At 55.4% G+C, this 23987-nt stretch overlaps 3 protein-coding genes across 3 annotated transcripts; 1 reads left to right on the top strand and 2 right to left on the bottom strand.

Moving 5' to 3' along the window:
* The first annotated feature begins 3734 nt into the window (after positions 1 to 3734).
* On the top strand, positions 3735 to 17302 carry PGAP3 (post-GPI attachment to proteins phospholipase 3). Its single transcript, XM_061143911.1, has 8 exons — positions 3735 to 3979; positions 5169 to 5266; positions 6068 to 6220; positions 13720 to 13782; positions 14417 to 14478; positions 14823 to 14959; positions 15223 to 15424; positions 15614 to 17302. The coding sequence occupies exons 1-8, from the start codon at positions 3799 to 3801 to the stop codon at positions 15675 to 15677; spliced, it is 960 nt and encodes a 319-aa protein (XP_060999894.1). The 5' UTR covers positions 3735 to 3798; the 3' UTR covers positions 15678 to 17302.
* Positions 17303 to 17910: 608 nt separating this feature from the next.
* PNMT (phenylethanolamine N-methyltransferase) lies at positions 17911 to 19346 on the bottom strand. Its single transcript, XM_061141128.1, has 3 exons — positions 19145 to 19346; positions 18515 to 18722; positions 17911 to 18394 (listed from the first exon to the last, which is right to left on the bottom strand). The coding sequence occupies exons 1-3, from the start codon at positions 19344 to 19346 to the stop codon at positions 17953 to 17955; spliced, it is 852 nt and encodes a 283-aa protein (XP_060997111.1). The 3' UTR covers positions 17911 to 17952.
* A 1766-nt stretch (positions 19347 to 21112) lies between these two features.
* Positions 21113 to 23851, bottom strand: TCAP (titin-cap). The gene is made up of 2 exons (XM_061143910.1): positions 22198 to 23851; positions 21113 to 21950 (listed from the first exon to the last, which is right to left on the bottom strand). Exons 1-2 carry the CDS (start codon positions 22305 to 22307, stop codon positions 21557 to 21559), a joined length of 504 nt encoding a protein of 167 aa, XP_060999893.1. The 5' UTR covers positions 22308 to 23851; the 3' UTR covers positions 21113 to 21556.
* Positions 23852 to 23987: the final 136 nt, after the last annotated feature.

Genomic DNA, 23987 nt, shown 5'->3' with positions numbered 1-23987 from the left:
GACATTTAGTTTTTTCTTTTTTTTCTGCTATTGAAAATAATGAACAATGCTGCCTTGAATAGCTTTGTACTTTACCCCATTTGCACTTGTGCAGGTATACCTAGAGATTGTGTAGATGTAGATATACCTAGGAGAGAAATTGCTGGTTAGAGAATCTGTGCAAATTATTGGATTAAAAGGTATGTATATTTTGCACAGTGCTAAACAGTCCTATATCGTGATCATACCAATGTGCTCTTGCATTAGCAGTTAAATTATCCTGGTGTTTTGTTTAGTATTCATTTATTGCCTGTCTTCCTCCTCTGACCATGAGAAAGATGACACCTTGTTCATTGTTCTGTCCCCAGAGACTTGCACATGGTAAACTGCAATACCTATTTGATAAATTAAAAGAAATCCTCATTGTAGGCTATCCCTAAATTTTTCATTCTAAGAATATGGTCAGTTTGCTGTTTGCTTTTGTATTTCTCTTCCCTAGACTTGGAAGGATTTCTGATTCATCTATTTTTTTCCCCTGTGCAATTGCTAACACCCAATAGGGCTCAATAAGCCTGAGTTGAAGGAATGAATCAATGACTTGCAGGCTGTGACTCACATGAAAAACCAAATCCAAGTTAGGAAACAGATTAAGGTGAGAGAGCTCTTGAGCAAGGAAAGGAGGGTCTCTGGGCTGAAAAGTGGGGAGATGGAGAAGCCTGGTAATTGTTTCTTCTGGCAGGAAATATTCTCAAGAGATGTCCCCCCCCAAATAAAAGAGATGTCCTAAAGAAACAACACCTCATCTCCCATCAGGACAACATGACAGACCTCTCCACCTTTAATCTAGGATTGTTTTCTCCATTGGATAGCCATGAATTTTCAAGGACCCAAAAAATGTTTGAGGCATGAAAAAATTTTCAATGCTAGCTCCAAAATATGATAAGAAAACTGCAGAAAAACAATTAATATTTTATTAAAGATGCTATATTTTATTAAAATTGCTATATTAAAAACAAAGCAATTTGTCAACTATTTACAGAAACTCAATTCAGCTATATATATTTACAAATTTTATTTAATGTGCGTGCTGCCACATTTTAGGATGTTTGATATAATATAGGATGAGGCTTCCTAAATTGGAAACTTGAAAGTTTTAAGAGCTCTATTTCTCAAAAGGAGAATCCTTACTCTGTCAGTATTTCATCTTCTTTGATCCTAAATTTCCTCATTTTTAAGTGGGAATCTTAATAAAAATATTCATCCAAGCATTATAGTAAGGACAAAATAAAATATTGTATTATAAAAGAACTAGTCTATCACACATTGTAAATAAACTATACTCCAACTAGTTTTAACTTTTAAAGAGAACGAGAAAAAAGAAAGAACTGATCCATCAGATGCAAAATAGTATTAGCACTCCATTATTTTCATTCAGCTCCTGGAGGGCTGAGTGGTTGTTTTGTTCATTTCAGTTTCCCATTCAGTATCAAACTGGGTGCCCAACTCCAGGGGACACTATTCATGTCATATTGAACTGAAAAAGGTACCATTTGCAGAAAATATAATGTGAATGGGGCACCCCTGAGCGCCATTCACAGAACATAAAATATGAATGGTGCCTCCTGGAGCTGGGCCTTACCTTGGAGCTAGGGCTAGGGGCTCAGGAAATGTTTGCTGACAGAGTGAAAGTGTAGAATTCAGGGACTTCCCTGGTGGTCCAGTGGCTAAGACTCTGAGCTCCCGGTGCAGGGGCCGTGGGTTCAATCCCTGGTCAGGGCACTAGATCCCACATGCCAAAACTAAGACCCAGTTCAGCCAAATAAATTGATTAATTTTAAAAAAGAGAAAATAGAATTCAGAGAGTGGAGTGGAGGAGAAAAGGCAGTCAGTACACACACACTAATTATGCTTCAATCCTTGGGTTGGGAAGATCCCCTGAAGAAGGAATGGCTACCCACTACAGTATTCTTGCATGGAGAATTCCATGAACAGAGGAGCCTAGTGGGTTATACAATCCATGGGATTGGAAAGAGTTGGACAGGACTGAGCAACTAACACTTTCACTTTCACTTCCTATTCCCAAAGATCCTCCTCTTAATTTTTCTAGAAATAGGATATCTCTCTTATCTCAGCATAGTCTGAATCATGCTGGTGATTTGATAGCCCAGCTTTGGCACCCAAATTCTTATGATGAATTATATTGTTCGTTCACTTAAACAAACAAAAACACCAAAAAACTCCATGTTCGGTCTTAGCAAGTGCCCCTGTGAGTGTGTGTGTGTGTGTGTGTGTGTGTGTGTGTGTGTACTCAGTCGTGTCCAACTCTTTGCAACCCCATGGACTGTAGTCCGCCAGGCTCTTCTGTCTATGGAATTTTCCAGGCACAAATGCTGGAGTGGGTTGCCATTCCCTTCTCCAGGGGATCTTCCCGATCCAGGGATCAAACCTGTGTCTCCTGCACTGGCAGGCCAATTCTTTACCACTAAGCCACCTGGGAAGCCATAAACCAGTTTTAATAAAATTCAAAAGAAATGACCCCAAAAGTTTTCTCATTATCACTTTGTGTGGTCCATAGTCATCTAGATGACGCACATATCTGCCTTCACTCTATCACGTCCTGCCTTTGTATGCTTCCCACTGGAGGACGTGTTCCTTCTATTTGAAAAATACCTTTCAGTATCCCTGTCACTGAAGGTCTGCAGTGACAAATTCTCTTTGTTTCTGTTTGTCAGAAAACATAATTAGTCTTCATTTTTGAGTCATATATATTTTTATATATCAAATCCTAGGTTTTAACAGTTAATTTTCCTTCTGTGTTTTAAATATGTGGCTCCACTGTCTTCTGAATTTTATTTCTACTGAAAGTCAACTGCAAGTCTTAGTATGGCTTCTTTCAACTTAAATGTCATTTTTCTTTTTTTAGCATTTGTTGATGATAGATGTGATCTCCTTTGCATCTATGCTAGGCCTACCCTGAGGCAAATTCTGTACTAGTGCTGGCAGTATAGTAGTAAACAAGACAGCAAGATCCCTCCACAATCTTGCCTGGGAACAGAGACCACCATATGTTATATCACCCTCCACGTGTTATTTACTCCTAGAAGCGGTGTTTCAGTTGAAACTAAAAGAATCAGCTGGAGTAAGAATGATACGGACAAGGGGATGAGGTAAGGTCAAGGGCCATGGCCTCTTGAGGGAAGTCTGGAGCAGAGAAATGAGGGAGATCAGCAGGCAAGAGTCAGATTATGCAGGGCTTGTGGAATTATGATTTTATCTTGAGGCAAGTAGGAACCAGTAAAGAATTTTAAGGAGAATGATATGGTCAAATGTCAATGCTTGGAAATGGGAGTATGGGCTGGAGGGGTGTAAGTAGAAGTAGGGGGATGTGTTAAGAGGCTACTTTGGATGCCTGGACAACAGATGATGATTTAACTAGAGTGTTGGTGCCAGTGGAGTTGGAAGATAAATAGACATTTCCAGGTACATTAGAGTGCGGAAATCCGATTAAACTGGGGACAGAAAAATAGCCCTAGCTCAAACAAAAAGACCCTGGAGAAGAAGACAAATGTTGATAAAATACCATTTTATTTTGCTTCTTAACCTACCCGGTGTCTCCCTTACCCTAACCCTGTCGCCTATGTTATATGCAGATAACATTTAGGCGAAGAGCGGGGCAGGCGCCGGCAAAAACCCGGGAACTTTTATTTAAACTGGGGTGGACGTCGGCGGAGAGCAGATGAAAGAACACAAGGCACTTCCGCTTATTCCGGAAGTGAAAGCCCCTAAGCTCCTCCGCCGGCGGAGGGCCAGGGTGGAAGGATGGCCGGGCGGACTGCGCGGCTGGTACTGCTGGCTGGAGCAGCCGCGCTAGCAAGCGGCTCCCAGGGCGACCGCGAGCCAGTGTACCGCGACTGCTTGCTCCGGTGCGAAGAACGGAACTGCTCGGGGGGTGCACTGAAGCACTTCCGCTCCCGCCAGCCAATCTACATGAGTCTAGCAGGTAAGACACACCCCCGCGGTAGGCCCCGCCCAACGATCTTGGCCCCGCCCCCTAATACCACTCTGTAATGATGCACCTTATTTCCTCCCTGAGGTCCATTATGGGTGTGAGTGAGTGGAGCCCCAGAGTGATGATAGCCTGTCAGCCAGGAGCTTCGTTTACTTTTTATTTATTCAGTCAAATGGGCATTTACTGCCTTCTGGGTACAAAGTACTGGAATGACACTGAAATCAGACCAGGGTCCTACCATTGGGGGCTTGTAATGCAAGGAGACGGTAATTCAAGCCCCAAAGGATTCTTAGATTAAGCAGCATGTAGGGGAGGAAGGAATCGTTTCTGACTTTGAAGAGTTGGGGGCACTGGTTATCTTGGACATTCCTGAGAGGAAGGTCTTCCCGATAGGTGCATTAAATTGAGGCCTGTGGCCATAGTGGGCACTTACTGTGTGACACGTGTCAAAATAGTTATTTTTCACAACAACCCTGTGAGATTGATTCTCTTAACCTGATTTTTACAAATGAGGAGACTCAGAGAGGTTAGGTATCCTGCTCAAAGTGACACAGCCAGTAACTAGTAGAGTTTTCAGTTCTGGCCTGTTTGACTGCAAGTTTGTTCTCTTTACTGTCCTTTGTTTACCGGACAGAAAGAACAGAGAGTGGAGGCCCCGGGTAGATATGGACACATCCTGCAGCTTGGTTTACTCAGGGAGCAGGGTGCCTGAAAAGGAGTGGTGGGAAATAAAGTTTAAAAGGCAATGTGGGGCCTCCAAAGTCAGAGTGAAGAACCTGAGCTTCATTTTCATAGGCGGGGGTTAAGATAACAAGGGTTTCTCCCTGGGGAGTGAAAGCAAATCCTGTATTCAGGAAGAGCAAACATGAACCCAGATGTCCACAGATGAGTCCATCAGATGCCAAAATCTCCATCTTGGGTTAAAGGAGAAGAGACATCTCTATTTGCTCAGTATACACTCTAACACACACACACATACACGCACACACGCACCTTTCCCTTGTGTGTATGTTGCACCATCACTCATCCATCCAAGCAGAAAGTTAGAATTTTCAGATTTCTTCTGGTTTTCCCCAACCTGTAGGCCCTCTTGGCTTGTGTTTGGGTTTGAGCCCCTTTCAGGCTATCTCTGTGCCTCCCTGTGCTGGGGAATTCACCAGGCCATATTTATCTGTTTCAGGTTGGACCTGTCGGGACGACTGTAAGTATGAGTGTATGTGGGTCACCGTTGGCCTCTACCTCCGGGAAGGTCACAAAGTGCCTCAGTTCCATGGCAAGGTGAGCTGGAGCGTCAGGTTAAGTATATGGTGGGAGTTAGATGCCTCTAGTTGGACCATGCTGTTGAAGCAAGCCAAAGTGTGGGGTGATGAGTGTGTGTTTCCTGTTCTCAAAATATGCTGGTTTTCCTATCATCAGATGGGAAAAATGTGTCCCTGCCTCTTGGTTTGAGGTAACAAGATCTAGGAGGTTTTGGGGTCTCCTCAGGGAGTGGTGCTGGGCTGCTTAGAGTGGTTGAGATGCCCACCTTTCTACAAGGACAAATTCCCAGAGTGTCCCCTTGGTATGCTGTCTGTTGCTTCTTCAGTAGGGGTCTGGATTTAAAATAAAAATACCCCCTCAGATTGCCCAGTGAGGCACAGAGGCTCAGCTTGCTGATACCCTTTGATCCAATAAGATCTTATTCTAGACTGTTGTGGTTGGTAAGAATTATTCTCCCCAGCTTGTCACAGAGGAAGGTGAAGCTCAGAGGGCTGTGGTCAGTGGTAGAGGATGGATTAGTTCTTGTGTCTTCTAGATGGCAGGTCTGTGCTGCTTCCACCAACCATACTGAGCCATCAGCACTGGCCCGCCTGGTCATCCCAGTGCTGTGAGTGCTGGCCAGGATGGAGGGATGACTCTCAGCCAGGGACTGCAGGGGAGCTCATTGACCTGAAGAGGGACCGCACCTGAGGCTTTGGCCAAGGTCCAGAGCTGAGGAGCCAGCTGGGGACCTGGGGATGCAGCAGGTCAAGCAGAGATGGGTGGGGCCAACTGGGCGTTGCCTGACCCTCAGGCCGCATCCATGTGCTCCTTTTTCAGTGGCCCTTCTCCCGGTTCCTGTGCTTCCAAGAGCCAGCTTCTGCTGTGGCCTCTTTCCTCAATGGCCTGGCCAACCTGGTGATGCTCTGTCGCTACCGCACCTCCGTGCCAGCCTCCTCACCTATGTACCCCACCTGCGTGGTCTTCGCTTGGGTAAGTAACCTGGCAGGATTCCTGTTCTATACCCTCAAACAAGAACAAGGAAGCCTTAGATCCCCATTCTTACCCACCTAGCTTCCCCTCAATTTTCCAGGGATAAACCTGCAGCTGTGGGGTGGTCCAGCCTGGGGAGAGCCGGGAAGGTGCTGAAACAGGCCTTCGCTTTCTAGAAGATCCTGGGTCAGGCTGTCTGAGAAGGAGGGGGAGAGGAAAGAGACCTTGATCTCGTCCTGAAGCAGGAAGCCGCTCAAACACCCAGTAGGACAGTTTATAGACACAGAAGGGAGAAGGGTGGTAGAAGCATTCTGGGACCACAGGTCTTTCCAGGACCCCTGTGGAGGGTTCAAAGCCCTGTCAACCCCAGCCGAGGCCTAGAGGCCGTGGCAGCAACAGCAGTCCATCTGGAGCTTAGACCATCCCTGGAGAAGCTGAAATATGGTCCATCTGAGTATCCAGAGAGGTCTCTGAGCTTCACAGAGTGGCTGGTCAGAAGAGCCAGCATCTGGGGCCTGGAGCTGTGTGAGAGAAACAGGGACTGTGGTACAGATATGAACCACAATCACCCTGGGGAGGGCAGGAGAGGTTGCAATAGATGTCTCTGGATCAGAGCTACCACGGTAAACCTTAGGGAAACAGCCCCCACTCACTCACCTTGCTTCCATCAGAGCAGCCATGTGTTCAAGTGTTGAGTACCTACTATGTGCGAGAGATCCAAAAGCATATAAAAACACATGGGTCCCCGCCCTCCGGTACCAGTCACATAAGTACACTATTGAATGTAAAAGGTCAGTTATGAACAAGTGCAGTGAAGCCTAGATCAGTGCTGTGGGGGTTGTGGTGGGGTCTAGACCAGTACGGGGCAATCCAAGAAGGCTTCCGTGAGGAAGGGGTATGTGAGGTCAAATCAGAATGATGGAAGAAGGCGCACTGGCAGGGCAGAGTGCAGGTTATATGAGGACATGAACGTCAGGAGGCCAACCAGGCAAGAAGCTGGGATGGGGTGTGAGGCAGGTAAGCGGGTGGGCAGCAGGTGGAGCCTGGAGATGGATAGAGGTGGAGAGCCTGCAGGCATAGTAACACTTTAGATCTTGACTCTCAAAACCTCATAGTAACACTTTAGATCTTGACTCCCAAAACCTCAGGAAGCAATGAGGGTTGCAGAGAAGGGGCTTCGGGAATACATTTGCTGTTCCTGCCTCTGTGTAGACGCCAGGTTGGAGGAGGCAGGAGTGGATGATAGGGCTATTTGGTAATTTTAGTGTAGGGCACAGTAGCTAGGCCCCCTCTCTAGAGGGGGCACAGGTCTGGGGAAGGAGGGGTATTAAAGAGAAGTGTGTTTGAGGTATGTTTTGGAGGTAACATTAAAATTTTTTTTTTTTCTTTTTCTTTTTTTTTTTTTATTATTATTAAAAATTTTTAATGTATTTCTTTAACAAACCCATATACAGCTCTTACTCTGTGCCAGGTATCATTCTAAGCACTTTATAAATATTAACCTTGTTAATCCCATAAAAAGCTTATGAGGTAGGCAGTATTATTGTCCTCAGTTTACAGTCAAGGAAACCAAGGACTGGAAAGTTTAAGTTACCTGCCCCAGGAGCCAGGGTTTGAATCTAGACATCTGGCTCCAGAGTTTCCACTCACACCATCTTGGCTGTGAGGTGACCTAAGATGAGAAATGAGGAATCAAGGACAAGCCCTGTGCTTCTGCTTAGAAGACAGTGATAGAAACTGTGAGTGTGGATGTCATCACCGGGGGGAGCTCCGTGAGAAGAGAAGGGATCTGGAGTGGAGACCCGAGAAACCCCAAAACTTAATGGCTGGATAGACGAGGAGGAGGCAGCAATGCAGACAGAAGGAGGCACAGGTGGAAAACCACAAGGCCATCGTGTGGTTGGGGGAGCCCTGGGACAAGGATAGGAAGGAGTAGGCCGTTCTCCTGAATTCTGCTTCTGTCAAATAAGATGAGACTGAAGGTCTCTGAGGGCCTTGGGGAAGCGGATCGTGTCGGGTGCCGGCCGTCTAGGCCAAACCTCAGACTTCAGGGATGGGGCCTGGAAGGAGGGCCAGAAGAAGGCTGTGGAACCTCTGGGAAATGGTGCTCCTCCCTAATACTTTCCATTCCATAACATTCATAATCTTTATTAGTTACGGGACTCAGATCACATGATGGGCATGGTCCTAAGTTCTGTACGTACATTTTCTCATTTAATCCTCGTGATACCACTGCAAGCCCTGTGGAAGGCTCAGAGCAGGGAAACATGCCCAGAGTTGTCAGCTCACAGGATGGTGACTAGTGGAGACAGGCTGGCCCCCGGGGCTGTCTGACTCCAGGGCCTGAGCACCTCGCCCCCTCTGGGCTGTCTCCACGTGAGGTGCTGCATGTTTAGTGGGTATCTGCTGTGGGTAGAGACAGGGGTTAGCGCTTGTGGTGGCTGAAGCCCCCATCCCAAGGAGCTCAGCTGGGTGGGAGGTGCAGCTCCGGCCAGTCTGGGAGGCAGGATAGAGGCCGAGGCGAAGTGGGCTCAGGGGGCGAGCCTGGCGAGCTGTGAGCTGGAGACCACATGGTCTGGGTGAGGAGTCTCTCGGGGAAGCCGAGGAGGAGGGGACCCTGCACCTCCTTCTACGGGATCCGTAGGCCTGGTCAGGCTTAGACACGTGCCCAGAAGGGAGAGGATGTTGGATTCCCGCCTCCTGGGCTGCGGACCCAGCAGGAGTGAAGGTGCAGAAGCTGGTCAGTATGGGGCCTGGACCGGCATCCTTGGGAAGGTCATCCTGGCCGCTGTGGCTGGCTGAAGGGCAGATGAGGGAGTAAAGATGGAGCAGAGAGGGCTCTGAGCGCCGGACTGAGGGGCCAGAATGCTTGTGTAGACTGGGGCCTGGCATCATCCCAGCCTGTCACTGGGTGGGACAGAGCCATCACTCCCTGTTTTTGGCCTCACACAGAGAAGCGAATTTGGTCCTGGCTGTGCAAGCAGGAAAGGTGGGGAAACGGAGGAGAGCTCACTTGTCCCCTTCCTCTTGGTGTTCGTTCTTCCAGGGACACTGAGGTCTGCCCTTACTGCCCCCTCGTCCCTGCCCCTGTTATCACAGGACAGTCCTGCCTGAACTCTCTGAACCAAACTCAGAGCCTCCTTGGGTAGACACGCTGGTCTGAAGGGACCTCAGAGAGTCCCCGCCTTCATCTTCATAACGCGTCCCAGAGGCCAGTGGTCACTTCACAGCTCTCGCCTTGATCCCCCCTGATTCTGGGGTCTTTCGTCTCACTGGCATCTGCCACTCAGCTTCTGTCTTGGTGAGGATCATACCTCCCAGGTGTGTCCTGCAGTCCAGCAGGACAAGGGCCCTTAGGGATACAGCAGGTGATGCTGGGTTGGGAGAGGACAGATACCTGCGGCCTGTGTCTTAGGACACCCTGAGGATATGGGGCCCCCACTTTGTGCCACCAGGAGGCCCTCGAGGGACAGAGTCTCAGTGTCCACACTGTCTTTGATGATCCAGTGTGGATTTTACACTCTATCTTTAGTCCTGTGTTTATTTGCAAGAGGGAAAAATCCCAAGCTGTATGGAGGTTGTGACTGTGGACTTTGTTGTGGGCTGGGTTTTCTGGAGTGACTGGGGCTCCTGCCTTTTGGTGAGTTGGAGTGGGAAGGCCCCCCACCTGCTCCAGGTGAGGTCTTGGGGAGGGGGAAGGGTCTCAGCGGCTTTTTCTCTGGCACTTAGCAGGGCTGACGAAGCTTTGGCATAAGAAGTCAACCCTTGCCTTGACATTTAGACCTGGACTTGGGCTGGGCAGCGGCCAGGCTTTGGAGGAGCCCACCACAGACCTTTGACTTCATGGAACCGGGGACCCCTGCTCTCTGCCAAAGCTGTGAGGCTAAACCGATTCTCTGTCCCTTCATCCAACAAGGAAAGGTCCTTGGGGTAGAGTGAGGATGGGGTGCCAGGAAAGGCCAGACTGTCTCTTCAGGATGATTTATGGTGGTGGGGACTAACTGTACCCCACCTCTGCTGAGGAAACTGGGAGAAGAGACAGCAGAATGATGGCTAGACTTCAGGAAGGACGTCCCTACGGTCAGACAAGCACCAGTGGAACAGGCAATAGCAGGAAATCAAGGAATCCTTTTTGATGGTGGAAAAAGTCCCCTTCTTCCGGTCTCCATCCACTTCTTGCCCACTTCTCTCTCAGGAGTGAACTGGGGCTGGCTTGCCCTGCCTGAGGCCTCTGGGATTGGGGGGGGGCAGGATGGCAGCAGGCATCATATTTAACATTCTGCCTCCCCCACTTCTGAGACAGTGAGCTATTTAAAGACCCACTTGTCCCCACCGCGGCGGTGTCAATGACAGCCCCGAGCACTGGGGCTTAGCACTGGGGTCGAATTCTTGACAGATCTGGCTCACTTGGCATCCAACCAGTTTCACGGCTGTGATATTTTTGTCTCAATTTTCTTATTTTCCAACAGACTGAAACAGCCTCCTGCTCTCCTCCACCCAGCCTGCCGTGTCCCCCTCCAGTTCCACCCCCGTTGGCACCCTGCCCCTGGCCTCCCCCTTTCCCCAGTGTTTATGCAAAGTTCTTGGCGCCCATGGCCCTCCTGGCCTGTCTGATTGGCCAGTTACCACCCCCCACCCCCGGCTCCCCCATTCTACTCAGGCTTGGCCGAGGAGCCTGGGAGCAGCCGTACACTTGGGCCCTCCTGTCCTTCACATCCTTCTGTTCCTAACCTTGAGTCTTAATGACAAACTCTGAGCGAAGAGAAGTAACCTCCCTTCAGTGCATCCTGGTGGGGTCATCGCTCAGGAGCAGGGAGGAGGGGGCTCTTCCTACAACTGTGGCGTCTGTGTTCTGGGACCAAGAGACCCTGGGGCTCCGTGGTTTTCCCTGGAACATTGTGACCTGTGAGGAAGGGTGGTGGTGGGGGTCAGTCCCTGGACATGATGAAGGAAAAACAGATATTTCTGGGCTACCTACTGTGTGCCAGGCCCAGGAATAGCCACCACTTACTGAGTGGTTTCGCTGTGCCTGGGATCTTGCAGACATCGTCCTTAGGACCCTCTTACGCAGCGGGTGCTATTCTGAACCCTGCTGTGTACGTGAGGCAACTAAGGCTCAGAGAAGCTATTATTTGCTTCAGATCACACAGCTGTTTAGGGATTGAGACAGAACTTGAACCCAGAGTCCATCTCATGATGGAGGCTCCAGACATCCTGCCCCCAGCCTGGAACTGTGGCTGGGCCAAGGCAGATTTGGGGAGACCACCCTTTCTCAGCCTAGACGTCCCTGGCCACCACGGAGAGTGGGAGACAGACGTGGGCTCTTTGGCCTTGGTTCTGTGAAGGGGTGTGCGGATCCGACACTGGTCAGCAGAGCAGGGAGAAGTCAGTCCCAATGTGTGGCCCTGCCTGCCCTGAGCACTGCGTTGTACACTGTACTTGTTTTGTTCGTTAAATCCTTACCAATACTATGATTGTTCCCATTTTACAGATGAGGAAACTGAGGCCCAACAAGGCTAAATAACTTACCCAAGGACACACAGGAAATGCAGAGGCAGGATTTGAACCTTGGCAGTCTGACCCTAGGGCCTGCACTCTTAATGACAGTCTCCCAAGTCTGAGGAGAGGGTCAGAAGAGGAGTCCCCCATAATGAGACACTCCCCAGGGGAAAGGGGATCTTTAAGGGTGCAGAGTCCAGGCTTCAGGTGGGTCTCCGTAAGTGGAAGGCACCCCGGGGAGGCAGTTGGACAGGGGACCAAACAACCCCAGTCCCTGCCCCGTAGAGCGAAGCCCTGTGCGTTCCCCCACAGCCCTCCAGCTGGCGCTTATTCTGTCACCTCCCCCTTCCTGCCATGGGTGACGAGGAGACCTGGCTGGCTGCCATTGCCTGCGGCCTCCCCTCTGCCTCCCCGTCACGTTGGCTTTCAGGGCCACTTCCCGCCCCAACGGTGTCCCTGGGTCTGGCCTGCCCGGGAGATCTGGCCCAAGTGATCGTCTGGGCCCCGTCTCCAGCACTGAGCCTGCTTCTCTCCCTACTCTGACCCGAGCATCACAGACTTCGCAGAAGCAGAGTCTGAGGAAGGACTTCGTCCTGTTCCATTTTCCAGCCTCCAGACCAGCCCCATTACCGTCTCTGGGGAAGGGGTCCAGTCTCCAGGGATGGGACAGGATGGCTGGCCTCAAAAGACCTGGACTAATCACCTGACATCAGGGCTGGAAAGGGGACAAAGGATCACTTGGAGTGGCCCCCTGATTTGTCCCCGGGGGGAGCTTGGACCCAGAAAGGCAGGGCCTGTGCCCAGGTCTTGAGGAGCAGAAGCAGCAAGAGTCAGCCCTGAACCCAGGCCAGACAGGCTCACCAGGCTCCCTGAGCCTCCAGAGACTTCTAGGCTTGAGAAGCTTTGCAGTGGAGCTTAGGCCTCCACCCCATTGCTCTCCCCCTTTCCTCACAAACCCCTCAAGCCTGTGTTAGGGAACTCATCCTACCACCTGGCCTTCCTGCTGCATACCAGGGGGAAAGTGGTTTTTCACCCTGCTCCTTCTGGCCCCTGCCTGGTCAGTTTTCCTGGTACACTGGACCCAAGTGAGCAGCTCCTGGCCTTTACCCATCTCTGGCAGGCCTGTACCACCCTAGTGCCTCCCTCCCCATCCCCAGGGCCTTCCAGGCCAGACCTTGGCCGTTTCTTCCTTTGACTGGTTTCCCAGCCCTTCCACCCAGCCCAGCGTTGTGTCTCCACCCCAGCCCACCCTTCTTTCAGATAGTTGGGTTTCAGCAGTCCCTGCAAAAAAATGCCACCACCAACTCCCACCAGGGTGAGGGCTCATTTGCAAGATGATTTGTACTGTCTCCTTGCAGTTAATTTCCAGGAGAAAGGCCTCCAGCGTTCCCTTGGGCCCTTGCCCACCACAGCCCCTCCAGCCCTGCTCCTTTGCTCCTCCCAGATCCCAGCAGCAGCCACTGGCCTGGCGAGTTGGGCCGGCCCAGCCAGGGGAAGGCTGGGCTTCCTCCTCCGAGACTTGGCCCCAGTGGGATCTGCTTGATCTCCCTCCTTTGCTTGCTTGCTTGCTCCAGACACACCCCAAGCTGGCTCAAGCCCCTCCACCCCACCCACTTCATTCCCGCCCCCAGAGGCTGAGGTCACTGGCTCCCCTGGCCCGGGTGGGGCTGTCATCACCTGCCAGTTGGGGGAGGAGGTGAGGTTCCCCGGGGGCTGTTGTCTTAGCCATTGAGTAACGAGGGAACTTGACTGCCGGAACTGGTTCCCAGGCCAGGCCGGAACCTGTGGAGGCTGCAGCGTCGCAGCCTTGGGGGGGTTCAGGGGTGGGAAGCTTGAGTCTGAGGGACCAGACTGGGTGGGGGTGGAGGGGCATGGGTTTGTTCAGGGCCCAGGGAAGCATGTTTCTCAGCTCCCCTTCCCCAAAGTGAGATGGAGGTAAACCCTCTGGGGGGTCTTCCCCGCCCCTGGGAGCCACGCTCACCGGCCGCCTCTCTCCTCAGGTCTCCCTCAATGCTTGGTTCTGGTCCACAGTCTTCCACACCAGGGACACCGACCTCACAGAGGTGAGCGCCCTCCCACTCCGTCTTCTGCTGGGGACAGTCCCGGAGGACCAGGGACAGCGGTGGGGCAGACCTGGCTGTTAGTTCTCATACTGACTGGGTTCACCGAACATTGCTTTGTGCAGAGCTTTATTCAGCATACTAGTGCACTTGAGCCTCACTTGACCCTTGTGAGGCAGGTGTGATTACTGGCTCTTCTTAGCTGATGTGGCAGCTGAGCCTTTGACAGGTGAGATCACTTGCCCAGAATCACTCAGCCACCGAAGGGGGGCAATCTAGACTCAAGCCCACAGCTGTTGAACCCAGACTGCACTCTGAAGCCTGCACACGCTCTTCCATTCTGGAGTCTTGGCCGGCACACCTCTAAACCCTTGCTGCTGAGTACATTTTTTTTTTTTAATTGTATAATGTGAATACAAGGGTTAGTCTATTGAATTCAGACATAAAACAGCGATAGAGGAAAGGAGCATGAGACATCCCCACTGGCCATAGGCCTGGGACTCCCACATTAGACTCTGGCTGGCTGTTCACCACCCCCATCCCTGGTGGGTCTTCTCCGGGCCCTGCCTTCCGTGAAGCCTTGTCCGCGGCCTGCCCCCCTCACGCTGGTCCCTCATCCAGCTCTCCTTGCCCTCAGAAAATGGACTACTTCTGTGCCTCCTCCGTCATCCTGCACTCAGTCTATCTCTGTTGTGTCAGGTGAGCCCGTCCGTCCTGGCTGCTCTGGGGGCAGAATCAGGCCCTGGGGGCGGAATGGGGTCACCAGTCTCCTCCCTGGGGGTGCTGTTCCCCCAGGGCTTTCATCACGCATGCACAGAGCATCCAGATGGGTCTGGAGGGGACTCCGTGATGGGATGGGGGGCGCCCTGGCTCTTTCCAAGGAGCTATATGTAGCACATGGTCACAGGCTGCCCCCCCGGGGATTGGAAGCCTGCCCTGCTGGCCTGGCTCCCCTGCATGGCTGCTGGGGTGAGGGGGTGCCTCAGAGCATGCTGCCGTGGGGACTGGTCACTCGGTCTGAGCAGCTCTGGGTGGCGGGGCAGGACCGTGGGACTGCAGCGCCCGGCCGTGGCCAGTGCCTTCCGGGCCCTCCTGCTGCTCATGCTGACGGCGCACGTCTCCTACCTGAGTCTCGTCCGCTTCGACTACGGCTACAATATGGCCGTCAACGTGGCGATGGGTGAGCAGGACGGGCTCTGGGGAGGGCTGGGCCGCCTGCGGAACTGCTGGCTCGGGGTGGAGGTGGGCCTTGGTGCTGTCTCCAGAGAAGGAGGTTCTAGAGAGACCCTGAGGGTGAAGGAAGAGGGAAGAATTGGGGGTGGGAGAGAGGGGTGGTTGCGGGGGAGGCTCCTGAGGGTGGCTCTGGGGTCACAGAGGGGAGACTTGGGGAGGAGGGAAGGAGGTCCAGGGAGTGAGCCTCCCCCCACCCCTGCCCGCGCCCAGGCCTGGTGAATGCAGCATGGTGGCTAGCCTGGTGCCTGCGGAACCACCGGCTGCCGCACGTGCACAAGTGCGTGGCGGTGGTCCTGCTGCTGCAGGGGCTGTCCCTGCTCGAGCTGCTGGACTTCCCGCCTCTCTTCTGGGTCCTGGATGCCCATGCCATCTGGCACATCAGCACCATCCCCGTTCACGTCCTCTTCTTCAGGTGGGTGCCTCTCCTTGCCCAGCACTCACCTCCTCTGTGCCCTCCCTTTCCTGCTTCTCAGAGGCCTCTCTGCACCTGTCACCCCCCCCACCAGGCCAGCTTGCCTGCATCACGCGCCCCTGCCCCCAGGGGACGCTCTCGAGCTGTGCCTTACCTCAGTGGGCTCCCCTCTCCGCCCTCCGCCCTTAGCTTTCTAGAAGATGACAGCCTCTACCTGCTGAAGGAGTCAGAGGCCAAGGTCAAGCTGGACTGAAGGTCTCAGAAGCGGATCTGCCCTCTTGAGAATCCTTTCTGTCCCTGCTGGCTCCCCTTCTCCCCCGAAGTCCTTGAGATGATTTGTTTTCCTTTCAGCATCTTGAACTTGGACATGAAGGGTGTGGGGCCAGAATCATGTAACCTGCCCACCCCTTGCTCAGCCCCCACATGACCTCTACAGGTCTTGGCCTCCCAGCAGACCTGGCCTTATAATATCTGGGGCTAGAAAATGGGCAACCCCTCTGGTCCCTGGAGCTGAGCTGGACTGGAACTGTGTTCTTAGCTCCACCGAGAGGAGGCTGTCTCTCCGTCCCTGTCAGCCTCCTCCTCACAACCCCTCACTGCCAGGGTGGTTCCCAGCACCCTCTGCCTGGTTGGGAGAGCAGGTACCACAGCCTTTGGGGATACAGTGAGGCCCCTTCTGTTACCCCCATGCCTCCCTCGGGGCACCGCTAGGTGGCAGTAGACGCTTGCTCTTCGGCTGCCCAAGTTTCCCAGCAGATCTCATGGGATCTAGAGGAAGTAAGCTGTAGGGATTGGGGGGCAGTCTCACTCAGCCTTGCCCCAGTCAGACCCCCGGGAGGCCTCACCACGCTCCCTCTTTGGAGCCAGGACCCCAGAGAGCGTAGGACAGGAATCCCTGTGGCCCCTGAGCTGCTGTTCTGGTTGGGAGCCCACACATGAATGTGTGAGGGAGACCGAGTGTGTAGGTTGATGGGGTGGTAGACACAGATCTGGGGTGTGTGGGATGCCGGGTGGGGTGGTGAGCACTGGCCTTGTCGCAGGGCAGAAAGTGTGGATGTGTGTGAGTGGTTCTGAAGTGTGTGTGTTGGAGGGCAGGTGGTTAGTGTGGGTTAGGGGACTGTGCAGAGACTGAACGTGAGTGCAAGGGAGTGTGAGTAGGGGTGGGGGGGACCAAATCATGTGGGCAACCATTGGCCGAACACCAGCTCTGCACACGGCGCAGGCCAGGCAGAGAGCCAGGATGTCCTCAAGCGCTGGCAGGGGTAAGGGTGTCCAGGCTGCATGTGTGTATATGTGTTCCTTTCTTTTGCACTCCCTCTCTTTACAAACCTCATAGGGCTGCCACACAACTCAAGAACTCAATCACCCCCAGAAGCAGCCCCTTGGGAGGCAGAGGGAGGAAGGAAAATGGGGATCCTCCTTGCCTAGACATAGTTCGCCATCCCCTACTGCAGCGCCCTGCCTGCTAAGCCCCTTTCCCACTTCCTGACCCAGGGTGAGGGGGGTAGTAAGGGGCAATCTGGGGGAAGGGGGGAGAAGACCGTGGCTGGCTGTGGTCTCTGGTCTTCCCAGAAGCAGGCAGGGGCATTGCTGTGCCTATGCCGTGGTAAAGGTGACCCCTGCCAGCTGCCAGCAGCCATAGCACATTCCTGCTCCACGCGGATAGACCGTGGAGCTCCAGAAACTTTCCATCCTACGGCCGTCTCTGATTGGAGCAGGGAGTCTGCTCCTCTTCCCTCTGTGGGGATAAGGGCACTGAGCTAGGACTCCAACCTCAGGGACTTGGGTGGCCTGCGTTAACTTCTTTTGATACTAAGAACTATTTTAAGGTGAGGAGGGTGGCAAGGGACATTCTTAATAAACCAACTCTCAGCCTCACCTGCTGTTTTCCAGCTCATTTCTGTGAGTAGGATGGGCTGGAGGGAAGAAGACAGAGCTGGCTGGAAGCAGCAGTGGGGCAGGGGGGTCTCTAGCTAGGAACATGGGAGTTGGGATGGCAGGAACTCGATTCAGGGCAACAGCAGATATGGATGGAGCTCCTGTCCCACTGGTGCCTGTTTTTCTCCCCTCCCATCTCTGGGTCTTTGTGACTGGATGGTAACTCCACTGGCCACAAGTTCCATTTACATCTGCCTCCCCTTCTGGGTTCCACTGAGCTCCACTACTGTTTATTGGTTCTTAACCTTTCTGAGCTTCACCTGCAAGGAGGGTACTGCTGAGTGTGGGGACGGAAGGGACCGAGCAGGTGCAGGGCACACAGCAGATGCTGAAAGAGCTCCCTGTGACCCTGGCCTGCCTTAGTTTGGGAAGAACGAGTGTACAGAAACTGACCTTTCTGGAAGCTTCTGGGAGGAAAAGACCAGGGCCGATGCCTCCCATACCCCCACAGCACGAGACAGAGCCCTTCCCCGGGGAGCCACAGATTGCACCTACACCAACTGACAGGGACTTATTTCTTTATTAGAGGCGCTGCAGACAACGGGGAATCTAGGTGGGTGAGGGCCACTGGCCCTGTGTGCACAGGGGCCTCACACCCCCACCTTCTTCTGGGCCCAGGTGAAGAAGATGCCCTTGACATCATCTACACCCGTCCGAAGGTGGGCAGGCATGGTGTAGGTGAGCAGATCCCTCACCTCATAGCCACTCCGCACCAGGGCCTGCCTCACCTCCTCCTCACGCACGGGCACCACCGCCAGCCTGGCCTCCCCAGCCAGGTACCATGACTCCTCCAGGGCCCCAATAAGGAGGAGGTGCCCCCCAGGCCTCAGCAGTGTGGTGATGTGGTCCAGGGCCCGCTGGAAGCTGGCCAGGTCCGGACTCACAGCCTCCAGGCAGAAGGCAGAGACCAGGGCATCGGCAGGCAGGGGTGCCAGGCTTCCAGCGCCCAAGGGCTGGGGCTGGTGCACGTCGATGGGCAGGATCCTCTTCACCCTGGCTCTCAGCTGGTGCTCCTTCTCCTGCCAGGATTCCCTGTTTGAGGGGCAGAAGGCAGGGTCAGGACCAGGGTTCCGGGTCCAGAGGCAGTTCTCTGTTGCCTCCCACCAGTCACTCCCGGGAAACCCCCTACCAACCCTCACCCTCAGCCCTTACCCCTTGCCCTCGATGAGACAGACATGCTGGCTGTACACGCTCCAGTCGAAAGCCCCAGGCTCTTCTCGCAGCCAGAGCCTCAGCTCCTGGCGGTTCACCTCTAGGAAATCTGTCATGGTGATGTCCTCAAAGTGGGCACAGGCGCTGAGCAGCTGGTATATAGTGGGGCCTGAACCGACGTCAATGAGGCTGCGGCCAGACACCTCCCCTGGGTGGGCAGAGGAAGCGAGCCCTGGTGCTAGGCCTGCAGCCCCCAGCCTCAGTCACTGCCTCCCTTTCCTGCTTCTTTGCCCCTTCTCTCTGTTCTTTCTCCTGGTGTTAAGTGGGTCTCTATCTGGAAAAAGCACTAGTTCTGGAGTTAGACGGACCCGGGTCTGAGTCCTGGCTCCAGCTTCGGCTGACTTAGCTTGGGAAATGAACTTAACCTCTCTGAGACTCAGGTTCCACAACCATAAACTCTGCCTACCAGTGAGGATTAAGTTGGGGGAAATCTCAGAGGCCTGGCAGCGCCTCTCCTCCCCCTGCCCCCAGCGTTCCGCCTTTCCCACCTTTCCTCTCAGTTCTGAGAGTTCTCGCGTGCTGCCCCTCTGGTTCCCTGATGACCTTTTGTCTTGTTTCCCCCGCGCTCACCGGTGGCGAAGGTCTGAGCCAAGCAGCGCAGCTTCCAAGGCCCGACGCCGTCGGGGCAGCTCAGGTCCCCCCTCGGCGGCGCGTAGTTGTTGCGAAGGTAGGAGCGGGGCTCAAAGCGCTGGTAGGCCGAGGCGACCGCCGCCAGGCCTGGGTCTGAGTTGGGCACCGCGCCCGCCGCCTGGCTCCAGTCTGTCCCGCTCATGCTGCTGCCGCGGCCGCCCTTGAGCCCCGCTCGCCTTTATCTGCGGCGCGACCCCCGCTCGCCCGCCCTGGCCCCTCCGGTGCGGGGGCGGCGGCTGAGCGATGAGCTGCCTGGGGCCACGCGCTGCGTCTTCCCTATCCCATCCATCTCCTTTAGTGTCCCTGCAGCAGACACACGGGGGTGGGATGGAGGGGAGCATCCGTCCCCGCCCCTGCTCCACCATTGCTCCCGGCTGCCCTTCACTCTTTGCCTCACCTGCCCTCCAAGACCAGCTCCTGCGCCCTGCCCCTCAGCTTCCTACCCCCAGACTCTACAGACCCTCGCAGCCACCAGTCCCAGCACCTCCACGTTGCTCTTCTCCAGCCCCGCATTCACCCCTTTTGCCTGGCATCCCTTCCCTTCTCTTTTGCCAGGGTTCAAGTTAGCCCTGTCCCCAGTTCCCAGCTCCCAGCGCTCTCCACCAAGGGCCCAGTTCCCCGCCAGGCTCCCCATCTCTGGGACACCCTTTCCAACATCCACCCCCTTTCTTAGTAAGGTCTCCCCAGCTCCCCTCCTCCAGGCCTCTCTTCCGTCCCCACCCCCGCCCCACCCGCGCCCCACCCTGACTCCAGAAAGGACAGTCCGTTCTGGCCTCCCCACGGTCTCGGTAGACCCCGCCCGTCAGATGGCAGTGACGATAGGGGAGGCGAGTGGGGCTAATGCGCGCAGCGGAGAGAACAGCCCGGCCTCCCTGCAGGCCCTGCGGGCTCATGATGTTCCCGTCACGTCTAGGGCCAGGGGCCCAGGTGAGGACGGAAGGGCACAGGGTACATTCTCCAGGCTGCCAGGGCTACCAGGGGACGCGAGCCCAGCCCCGGACGCCAAGGGATTAGGTGTGTCGCCTGGTCTGGAGTCTGACCCCTCTCATCTCACAGCCCACACTCCAGCCCGCTCTGGGCGAGCAGGACCAGGCCAGGCCTGCAGATTGCTTGGCACTCCAGGTACCAGACTGTCAAGATGCCAGGTTCTCCCCTCCTATCCCCCCAAATAGCAAGTGGATTCTGCGGAGGCCATCTCCATGGTCTTCCTGAAGTAGGACCCCCCTCTGACCAAGTATAGTGCCTCTCCACCCTGGGTAGGCTACCAGCCCCTGCCAAGATGGGGCCCAGGCCTCCTCCGTGCCACCCGCCCCCCCACACCTTGTCCAAGAGAAAGTGTCTTCCAGTTGGGCCAGGCAGCCAGTCTGAGGCATGAGTTACCACAACAGCTGCAGAGGTCAGACAGGAGCCTGACCCCCTACACACACACCCTGCTCCCAACAACCCACCTTGGGCTCCTAGGCCAGGGAGGGTGGAACACCTGACCCCAGCCAAGGACTGATTCCGTCTGGATTCAGAACCAAGAAAGAGGTCAGCCCTGGGGTCCCTGACCCCAACCACACCCTGGCACAGCTAAGAACAGTCCTGGTGCCAGCCCCCTCCTTATTCTCCATGAGATCATTTCAACAAACCCTGGATGCCAACTGGCCTCCTGGGCACTGCACAGTGCCAGAGGGCTAGAGGCAGAGGCCAGGGCCCACGGCAGTCAGGGGGACTGGACACATAGCCGCCGTTTACTGCTGTCCCGACAGCCCCTCCCTGCAAGCATGGGGTGACCCACTAATTCTGCCATATTTAGCTGAGATGCAGGGCCTGTTCCTAGAAGTGAGCATGGGGGGGGGAGGTGTACACCAATGGGTGGGCCCCTCAACCAGAAGGAAAGAGACGAAACTCTGGCATGTGATTGAGCGTTTATTGCAGCACTAACAGAGGGTGCTGGGGGCTCCACCCTGCCTCTGCCCTGTTCACGTCCCCCTCCCTCCAGTCTCCTTCCCAGAGCACTCCAGATCCTCTTACAGTTTTTCTTCATCCTTCTCTGAAGCTGAAATCTGGACTGGGGTCACTCCTCTCAGGGACCTCTTGCCCTCATCAGCTTCTCCTGCCCTTCCTCCTGGGACTGGGGGTACTTGGCTGTGCTGGCCCCCAGCTCTTCACCTTTTGTGCCCATCGTCCGCTCCCCTCCCTCCGGGAACTCAGGAGATCCAGGCCTCCTGGCCTCTGGCTCCCTCCTCCCCTAGCCCCCAACTCTGGGCAAACTACGAAGCATCCGTGACCAGCAGCTCCCCTCCATGGTCCTAGCCAGGAAGGGCCCAGCCCAGGGCAGGCACAGTGGAGCCCAAGTCACCGTCCCTCTCAGCCCCTCTGTGCCTCCTGAGACATGGAGCGAGACAGGGAGCGACGAAGGGTGCCGGGCTTGCTGACGGGCACCACGGGAGGCAGCTGCTTGGTGATCTCGGCCACGTCCTGGCGGTCCACGCACTGGCCTCCCAGGGCGGTTTCCAGGGCCAGCAGCTCCCGCAGCTGGATGGGGGTCTCCTCGCGCTCCTCCTTGGCGGCGCCCACCTTGGCGGGGGTGAAGATGGGCAGGGGCAGCACCCGCTGGTAGGGCAGCTGGTACTCCTGCAGCCCACGGCCGAGGATGCCCATCCGCATCACCAGCCAGGGGGAACGCTGCACCAGCGCCTGGCACTGCCCCTGCCGGTGGTAGGTCTCGTGCCGCTGGGCATCCTCTTCATGCAGGGAGCAACTGGAAGGAGAGGGGCAGGGACACTGAAGCCGAGAACGGCTGCCCGCCACGCACCGGCTGGCCGGCAAGCTCCCTGGGGCTGCCAGGACCTGGGGTGCCGGAGGGGCGACTCCACTCCCCCCAGCAGGCACTCTCCTGGCCCCCACCCCCCAAAACCTCCCCTGGGCTTTGTGGTCTGGCCTCATGAGTCTCAGGAAGGGTGCTCTGAGGGAGAGGATGGGGGACCCCCTGGCTGGCCAGCACTCACCCCTCCTCAGGCCGTGTGGACAGCGTCAGATCCTTCCACTCAGCCCAGAAGGCCTCTCGGCGCTCACAGTTCTCCTCCGCCAGCTGGCAGCTCAGCTCTGAAGTGGCCATGATGACTGCTCACTCCCTCTGGGCTCTCCTCCTCCCAGGCCCTTTAAATAGCCCCCTCCTCCCCCTCTCTCAGGGGCTATTTTCAGCCCCTCTGCCGTCAGATGCTATAAGCAGAGCCAAGACTCACTGATGGGGGACTCTGGGCCCAGGGCGGGGCTGGGGGGGTACCCGGATTCTGGCTGCCCCCAGGTCAGAGGTCAGCTTCAGAAGAGATCAAGATGCTCCGGTGGCGGCGGGGGTCCTCAGAGTGACACCTCCAGGTGTGAGACACTCCTCAGACACTATCCGTGACCAGGCACATGCCCAGCCTCGTGCCACCTTGGCACTCGCCGTCTGCCCCACCCCTTCCCCTCGCCCAGGGAGGACAGCGGCTTGTCTGTAAACAGAGCGGCAAACAGTAGGAACCAAGGCCCCTCTGGGCGCTGTACCAGGCCGTCAGGTCCTGTCCCCGCTGCTCTCCTCTGCCTGGGCTCAAGGGCACGTCACACCCCCGACCGTGACCCTCAAGCAAAAGGGACAGTGCCGTGTCCTCGGGCACCTGCCCCCAAAGGTCTGGCTCCCAACTGCCACCACCCCACCGGCAGGGGCACCAGAAGTTAATTCCATCCCTGGAATCCTGGACACGAGCGAGGGGGGAGGCGGCCCCCGACTCTACCCCACCCCTCAGCTGGGGTGAGATGGGACCCCAGCGGTTCCAGTGGGTGGCAGCCAGTTCTGGCTCCAGCCCCCAAATCAGCCATAAGGAGGCTGTGGGTAGGGGGCGGTGTCCACCCACTCTGGGCCTTGTTTTCCTCACTTTCTGTTCACAGTGGCCTTACCAATAGAGCTCTGGGGGCTGCCAGCTCCAAGGTGCCACCGGGCGGAGCCTGGCTCTCGTCCCCAGCGAGCGGGCCAGTCCAAGGGCTTGCGGGGACAGCCCTGCCCCCAGAGCAGCAGCGCCTGCGACAGGAGGCTGGCACATAGGGAGGAGGGCGCGGGGGAGGAGGAGAGGGCGTGGCTGAGTGGGCAAAGCAAAGGGCACCCGGAAGGCCAGGGACACAGGCCGTGATGAGAACCAGCAGTCAGGCCCATGGGCACCCTCTTGATTACTGAGCACGACACCTGATTCTTGGTGCCTTTCATCTTGCCACAGCTTTAACAAAGTAGGAAATGGAGGCTCGAGCAGGCAGACTTGCCTGGGGTCACCTGCCTAGCCGGGACCAAGAGGCAACACCCCCACCCCTGAGTCTAAGCAAGTTATTCCCTCAGGAAGGCTGCAGGGAGGGAAGGAGGGCCGTTTCCTGGTGGTCCCAAGTGTGACGGGCAGAGAGAGGAGGTGAGCAGAGCCCAGAGGTGCCTCAGTGACCCAGAAGCCCAGGCCTTGCCTCCAGGCTCCTCCACGCCAAACCTTCGGACCCCAGGATCAGCGGAGGCCTACTCTGGGTCCTTCCGGGTCTCCCCGCTACCTCCCGCCTCCCCATCCTGGGCTGGAGACCTTAACCTGACCTTCCTTAGCAGGAGACCTGGCCGGGAGGCAGGGAATTTTTCTCTGACCACTTATCTGCCCAGCTGAACCGGGGTGGGGGTTGGTTCGAGAACTGGGCCCCCCCACTGGCTCTATTCTGGCTCTGGGAGGGCAGGAGAGGGTCATGTGTAGGTTGGAGCAGGGTTCCTTCCCCTATGCCCTACGACATGCTGCAC

This window comes from Dama dama, chromosome 5, assembly GCF_033118175.1.
Source record: "Dama dama isolate Ldn47 chromosome 5, ASM3311817v1, whole genome shotgun sequence".
NCBI lineage: Eukaryota > Metazoa > Chordata > Mammalia > Artiodactyla > Cervidae > Dama > Dama dama.
Note: the sequence above shows the minus strand (reverse complement) of the source record. Positions and strands in the feature narration are given on the sequence as shown.